This window comes from Saimiri boliviensis, chromosome 18, assembly GCF_048565385.1.
Source record: "Saimiri boliviensis isolate mSaiBol1 chromosome 18, mSaiBol1.pri, whole genome shotgun sequence".
Classification (NCBI taxonomy): domain Eukaryota; kingdom Metazoa; phylum Chordata; class Mammalia; order Primates; family Cebidae; genus Saimiri; species Saimiri boliviensis.
Window position 1 is genome coordinate 14794797 of NC_133466.1, and position 8180 is coordinate 14802976.

The 8180-nt window shown below is 37.8% G+C and overlaps 1 protein-coding gene across 1 annotated transcript; it reads left to right on the plus strand.

Moving 5' to 3' along the window:
* On the plus strand, positions 1–489 carry KRTAP13-3 (keratin associated protein 13-3). The gene has a single exon (XM_010338334.3). It carries the CDS (start codon positions 64–66, stop codon positions 487–489), a length of 426 nt encoding a protein of 141 aa, XP_010336636.2. The 5' UTR covers positions 1–63.
* The last annotated feature ends 7691 nt before the right edge of the window (positions 490–8180 follow it).

Here is an 8180-nt window from a genome sequence, read left to right on the forward strand (position 1 = left end):
ATGCGACATTCAAACTCAGAATCTTCTTAGGTACACTCAGCTGAACTCACATCTCCCATCAACATGTCCTTCAACTGCTGCTCTAGAAACTTCTCCTCCCACTCCTGTGGGGGCTACCTGCCCTACCCAGGCTCCTCCTGTGGCTCTTCCTACCCCAGCAACCTGGTCTATAGCACTGACCTCTGCTCTCCCAGGACCTCTCAGCTGGGTTCCTGTCTCTACAGGGCATGTGAGGAGACTTACTGGGACCCCACCAGCTGCCAGACCTCATGTGTGAAGTCCAGCCCCTGCCAGACCTTCTGCTGCTACCTCAGGACCCCCATGCTCTGCAATTCTTGCTCGACTGTGCAGTCTAAGTCTCTGGGTTTTGGATCCAGTAGCTGCTGTTCCCATAGCAATGGATCGAGGAGCTGCTCCTCACTGAGCTATGGATCCAATGGCTTCAGGACTCTGAATTATGGAATCCATGCCTTCCCTTCCCAGAGTTAATGGATCCGGATTCTGCCAGCTGATTTATTTTCTGTCTAGGAGGTGGTTCCATTCATCTGTTGACAACCATTCTGTAGATCTGGTTTCTACTGACTAATGTGTTGACTGGTCAAACTCATTTGAGAAATGCATATTCTGTAGAAATGTCATCTATTAATTTCCTCCTTTGAGAAATATTCTAATATTATTGATCACCTGGTCTACTTTACTTTCCAGCCTTCAAAACTGGCTTTTTTTGTTAGTTCTGTCAAACAACAGTATCAGTAAATGATCCAAACTGCATTATAGATACAATGTATAGTTTTTGCATTTCTTTCCAAAAGCGATAGGAAGTGAAAAGGATTTTATTTTAATAAACTCTTCATTCTTCTATCCAAATGTGCTATTAAATATTGTTATTAATTAGTAAAGCCTTTACTAGGATGTGCGCTGCCATTGCTTCAGGTAATGGGCTTTGCATTGCCCAGATTATGGGGTCTCTGCTCTAATTTTGGTTGGGCTTTAGTTTCCTCCTCTGTAAGCAGGAGTTTCCTGGATTCTCAGAGTTTCCAAGGGTAGACTTTCTCTTAAGTATTCTTGTTAGGATAGTTAAGATAGCCTTTGCTATCATTTTTTATGATAGTCTTTACTGTCATAAAAAATGATTATATTGTATCTTGAAATAAAATTGGATAGGCTGTATTTATATTGTTCTGCTCTCTAACCTCAAAGTGTTATAAAAAGTAAGTTACTAAGATAGTATAAAGAGCACTGAATATTTTTGTTCACTCCATGAATATGTCATGTATTGCTAAGAAGAGAATGTATGAGAAAAGTTTGAAGTATACACTTGGAAAAAAAATTTTCTTATATGACTAGGCCTGTTCATGAAGTATATTAAAATGGAAGACTAACACATGGATGTAAACGTTTAAAAAAGAGTACCTATGAGCTTCAGGCAGTGACAGCTCAGGAGCATCACTTCTTTTTAATTAGCTAAATCCCAGTACCCCAATTACTATTTTCAATCTGCTCGAATGATCTCCATTTGTTTACAAAGGTAGGCAAAAAAACTTCAATGGGAAGGCAGTAGACTTAGAAGGTGTTAGTAGTACCTGAGTTCTTTGCCAACATACAAAGTGAATCTAATTGAAAACTCCAAAGCTCTTACTATCATCAAGAATGATTGTTTTGTTTGTATCTTTTAATAAAATTGGATAGGCCATACTTATACTGTTCTGCTCTCTTCCACCCAAGTGTTATAAAAAGTAAGACACTAAGACAATACGGTAGTAAAGGAAGACATAATATTTATGTAAAACAAGCAATGTTCAAATATTTTCCTGTCCTTTATTTTATAAGGTCTTCAAAGATTCTCCAAAATTAGAAATAGAAAGCAGAGTATTAGACACTTGGCAAAAAGTCTTCTAAGTATATCACAGTCACCTCATCATGTTCTCTTTACTCCCTCTTTTACTGCTCATACAATAGAACATGAATATAAAAGGAGCTGTAGAGTTCATCAAATTCAGCATCCTTATTCTACAGAGGTGGAAATTGAAACAGTAGAATTAGATAGAATTTTTAAATGTTACTCAGCAAGTTATTGTAGAACTGTGAATAGAACTACTTTATTTCATCCAGTTTATTTTATTAGATCTAAAATTGTTATTGGATCTATCCAGCTGTGACATTTTGTCTTATCTCCTCACGTTCCTCATTTGCTCCCTGTTTTCGTCTTCTTCTCCCTCCTCCTTCTCCTCCATCATGTTTAGGAAATAGTGATGGTCCTTACATAGGTAGAGGAAAGAAATCAGGAACTATTAAAAAATGTGTGGGAAAATTATCAGTGATTGAGTTACACAAATTAAAATGATAAATTGTAAAATCCGCTATAAACTCAGTCCTTTTCATGACTTCATTGATTTTTTTAATTTTAACGATCCTAGTTAGTCCCATGCTCATAGTAGTTACCCAGGAGAAATGATCAAGCCTATTCCCTCAAAACATAGGCAATGGCAAGGGTTTAATGAGGAGCAGCTATAGCTTCTTGGCCAGGCTGAGGTCTCCTCTGCCATTGTCTCCAAATTGCAGATGCAAGAATCGTTTTCTGGCTTTCAGGAATACACTCTAATCTTGGTTTCCTATTACTGCCATACCAAATTAGATTACATTTAGAGTTTCAAGCAATACAAATTTATTATCCTTTAATTCTATAGGTCAAAATCTGATGGATCTGATGGCCTCACAGGGTTGAGTTTCTTTCCAGAGGCTGTAAGGTAGAATCTATTTCCTTGCTTTTTTACAGATTCTAGAGCAGGGGTCCTCAACCTCTGGGCCACAGATTGGTACTGATCCATGGCCTGTTAGGAACCACACAGCACAGCAGGAGGTGATCGGCGGTTGAGTAATCATTACTGCCTGAGCTCCACCTCCTGTCAGATCAGTGGCAGCATTAGATTCTTATCGAAGCACAAACCCTGTTGTGAACACCACACACGAGAGATCTAGGTTGCATGTTCCTTATGAGAATCTAATGCCTGATGATTTGTCTTTCATCTTCTGAGAGATGGGACCACCTAGCTGCAGAAAAGCAAGCCCAAGCCTGGTCTCCTACTGATTCTACATTATGGTGAGTTGTATTGTTATTCCATTATATATTCCAACATAAGTCCACAATAAATGTAACATGCTGGAATCATCCTGAAACCATTCCTCTCCCCTCCTCCAATCTGTGGAAAAATTCTTTCAGAAAACCTATCCCTGGTACCAAAAATTTTGGAGATGGATGTTGTAGATGCCACCTACATTTCTCAGTTCATGGCCCCATTCCTCTGTCGCCAATGACAGCAGTGGTGGTGAGTGCAATCATTCTCATAGTGCATCACTTAGACCTACTTTTCTGCCTTTACCTTCCACTTTATACTTTTAATTACATTGAGTCCACCTGGGTAATCCAAGATACTCTCTCTATTTTAAGATCATCTGATTAGCAAGCTTAATCTCATCTGTAACTTTAATTCCTCTTTGCCATATGAAGGAACATTTTCACAAATTCCAGAATTTAGAACTTGAGTGTCTTTTAGGAGCCATTATTCTGTCTACCAAAACTAGTAAACATGGAGATTTAAAAAATAACTCAATGATAGATTGATCACAAATAGCAGTATAATAAAGTGCTTACAAAAAATGGTGAAACTCAATTGTGGGGACTTTGAACTGATACCACAATTGTCCCTGCTGTTATATACAACGTGCCATTTCTAGCTGATAGTCAAGACAAGAAAGCTTTATTATTTTATCATGAGAAACTCATAACTCCTGAGTTGATATCATGTCATTACCACTCAGGAAACGTCCACCCCCTCCCATTCCAAATCCCAATCAACACTCTAAATTTACCAGAATGCAGCTTTTATTCTCTGTTTCAGCAACTGCATATAGTACAGTGAATTGCAGTCTTCTGATTTTCACCAAGTTGATCCCATTCTACACAATCAACAGGACACCAGCTGGCACTTATTCGGATTACATCTAGTTGCCTCCACTCTTGCAGCTTCCTCCTGCGGCATACTTTGGCAGACGCTTGCACTATGCATTTTGAACCCAGGAGTTTAGTTCCCAAGCAACTGCTGCCCACGCAGTGATAATTTTAGAAGCTACTGGTCAGCTGCCTACCAACCGGTTTGCAATTCTGATTTCCAAGAATTAATGTAACCAGTTTCCCAGGAAATTCTCTCATGAAACATTTCTAGGCATTTGATTTCAACAATTTCTATTCATTAATGCTTATCTCATTAGTGGTTACAGAGAGCAGCCTTGTCCTCAACTTCCCGATCCCATGTTTATTTGTTTGCTTTTTATTAGTCAGGCCTCAGAACACATTGTCAAACATTTTGTCAGTACCATCATTTCTTGTAATATATTTGAGCCTTTCCCGTGGACCAGAATCTTTGCTGTGGAAATATATTGTTGAATATATTTTTAAAAATAAGATTGTTTTCATTCATTACTCTGTAATAAATGAATGAAGAAAATGTGTGGTCTCTGTTCTAGCTGGGCTGAAAGTCTAATAGATAAAGCAAATATTAAATAATTGTTTAATTACAATAATAATGAGCTGTTTTTGATGCTAAAATAACATACATTAAGGGAACTTTACTTAGTCTTAGAAGTCAGGAAAAGTTTCCCAGAGGACTAGCATTGAAAAGAGATTTAAACAATAAGTAGAAAATAGGTAAGTGGTATTGGGAGAAGCGTTTTTAGGACCAAGTGTTTTTAGGAGAAGTGCATGATACAACTAAACGTCATTTTGGCTGGTCATTATGAGAAAAGGAAAGAATAGTTTGAAATTAGGCCACAGAGGGATTTTGGAGCCGTTCTATGCAGGTCCTTCAAGCGGTAATTTGGTATTGCAGACATTCTTCTAAAACCAACAAGAAGCCATGAAGTGTTTTTTAGCAGAGGTATAAGAATACCTCTGTTTGTAAATAATATTTTTGTTCTATCAATATTTACATACGAGGAAATAAACATATTCCAAAGAATGGAGTATGTTGTCTTCGATGAATATACATACTTGTGTAATGACTACCTGATCAAAATTCAGACCAAAATACAGAAAATTTTCCCCACTCTGAAAAATTCACTCTTTTTTCTTTTTTAATCAATCCTTGCCCTCAGACACAGCTACTGTAGTGATTTCTATCACCATAGATTAACTTGCTTCTTCTAGAACTTCATAAAAATAAAATCAAACATTATTTCAATTTTGTATCCATCTTTTTCCACTCAATATTTTTGAAAAGCTCCATGTTGTCACGTGTTTTATTCATTTTATCACTGCTGTATGTTTTCTTTTGTTACTAATATCACAAGTGTGTATTCTTTTATCTATTGACTGACATCAAATCTTCTGAAGATTTAAAAAGTAGAACACAATGAATATTGATTGTTCCAGTTTTTTTTTTTTTCTTTTTTTTGTGTGTGGACATATGTTTTTAGTTTTTTTCTCAGGGGAAAAGAAAAACTATGCATGGAATTTCTGGACCATGGAGTGGGCATCTGCTCAACTAAATTAGAAATTACCAAACAGTTTTGCAAAGTTAGTTTCATTATTTTACTATCCCACCAGCAATTTCCTAGACTCCTAGAAACTTCATCATCCCAAACATTTGATTATTGCCATATTTCTTTCAGCCATTTGCTAAGTGGCATCTCACTGTGATTTTAAGTTGCATTTAATTGGTGACTAGTGATTTTTAAATTTTTTATGCTTATTGGCCATACCCATGTATTCTTTCTATAGTGTTTATTTTCCCCTTCTTATTGTTCTATTTTTATTGATATTGAAGTTAAAATATTTTACATATTCCCAAAGTAGTTATTAGTATTAATAATTTCCTATGTGTTGGTTGCCTTCTTTTTTAGAAAAAAAAATTCAACTTTTATCTTAGAGTCAGGGGGTACGTGTGCAGGTTGATAACATGGGTATGTTGCCTGATGCCGAGGGTTGGGGTCCAATTGATCCCATCACCTAGGTACTGAGTGTGGTACCCACTTGGCTTTTAATCCTTGTCCCTTTCTTCGCTCCCCACTCTAACGTTCCCATTGTTTATTGTAGCCATCTGTATGCCCATAAATACCAAATGTTGAACTCCCATTTATAAGTGAGAAGATACAGTATTTGGTTTTTTGTTCCTGCTTTAAATTCACTTAGGATGATCGCTTCCAGCTGCATTCATTTTGCTGCAAAGAACCTGATTTTGTTCCTTTTTATGGTTCTGAGTATTTCATCAGGTATATGTACCATATTTTCTTTATTCAATCCTCTGCTAATGAACACCTATGTTACATGAAAGGGGTCCCAATCCAGACCCAAGAGAGGGTTATTGGATCTCGGACAAGGAAAAATCCAGGGTGAGTCCTTAGAGTAAAGTGAAAGCAAGTTTATTAGAAAAGTAAAGGAATAAAATAATGGCTACTCCATAAGCAGAGCAGCCCTGTGGGCTGCTCGTTGCCCATTTTTACGGCAACTTCTTGATTATATGCTAGACAAGAGGTGAATTATTTATGTCCTCTCTTTTCAGACTATACAGGGTAACTTCCTGATGCTTCCATGCACCTGTAAATTGTCATGGCCCTGGTGAGAGTGTAGCAGTGAGTACGACCAGAGGTCACTCTTGTCTCCCTTTTGGTTTTGGTGGGTTTTAGCTGGTATCGTTACTGCAATCTGTTTTATCAGCAAGGTCTTTATGACCTGTATCTTGTGCTGACTTATCCCATCTTGTGACTTAGGATGTCTTACCCATCTGGGAATGCAGCCCAGTAGGTCTTGGCCTTATTTAACCCAGCTCCTATTCAAGATGGAGTTGCTCTTGTTCAAATGCTTCTGTTATTTCCACACTTTCTTTTATAAGAAAACTCTTAATCCTAAGGGTTGCTGAGGGTAGAAGATCCATCTTCTGCAACATCTTCAGGCTAAATAGGGTTGATTATATTCCTGCCTAACTATTAGGGTCTCTTGTGTTCAGGGTAAAGAGGAGCTCAGTCAGAAAGAATCAGTATGTTGAAGGCTATTTACAACTCTTAAGTTCTGATAAAAGGAGATACCTGGAAGATTAGTAAGGACTCAATTTAAGAAAACATTTAGTAAGATTATCCTGTATTCCTACACAAAGAGTACAACAGCAATGTGTTCCACAAGAGTAAACCAAAATAAGTAAAATGATCCCAAGTAAACCATGTTAGAAGACTTCTCATGACCTGGGCAACTGGTGGAAGCAAGCTGATGTGGGGTTGCTAGCTGATTGCAATGTGCCCCGAAGTAGACTACTGATTCAGATTTTTACATTACCCATCTTCCTTGTTTCTTCTGAGCAGCCGTTAGAAATCGCTGGTTGTACACAGTCAGTAGGTGGCGCTCATGGGAAACAGCCAGCTGCAGCCAAGGGGGCAAGGTACATAACCTGATCCTTGTTTACTGGGAGAGGCTCTCTCTGGTCTCAGCCAATGGGTTGATTTGTGGAGTGCACAGTGGTCTGAGCTCCCTGCTCAGCTCCTTGGGAGCAGTGGTCAAGATGGGCAGGGCCAGACTTGGCAGTTCTACCAACTGGTCCGCTGATGGCAGGCACAAGCATCAGCCTTGAGGGAAAATCCTGTCAGCAGACACCAAACATTCAGAGGTGGGTCAGATATGGAGGTGGGAAAGCTCCTCAGTTCCAAGTCCTCTGCAAAGGTGGGAGGGGTGGCCTGAACTCCGAATCCAGGAAGGTGGGTGCTCCAGATACCTGTATGTTTATACGTATCAGTGACTCTAATACCATTTGTTGAAAAGACATTTTTTTCATTTGAATTGATTTCGCAGCTTTGTAAAAAATAGATAGCACATGTGGATCTGTTGCATAGCTCTATTCTGTTCCACTAATTTAATTATCTATACTTAATTCCAGTACCATAATATTTTAATATTCATCTCCTTATTTTATTTCTCCTTTTTAAGATTGTGTTTCCTATTCTTCCTCTGTTAAATTTTATAAATTTTAGTCAAATTTCAATTTGGCAGTTTTGGCATTTTTGTTTGGAATGTGTTAGATCTAAGAATTAGAGATAATAAAAATTATCCCTAAATTCATAGATCCATGATATGATTCAAGATCTTGAAATGTATTCCACAAATGATATGGTTTGATATTATTAAAACATATTTTTAA

Excerpts from the sequence above, each read along its gene's own strand:
- KRTAP13-3 (XM_010338334.3), top strand. The coding sequence starts at position 64 with ATGTCCTTCAACTGCTGCTCTAGAAACTTCTCCTCCCACTCCTGTGGG.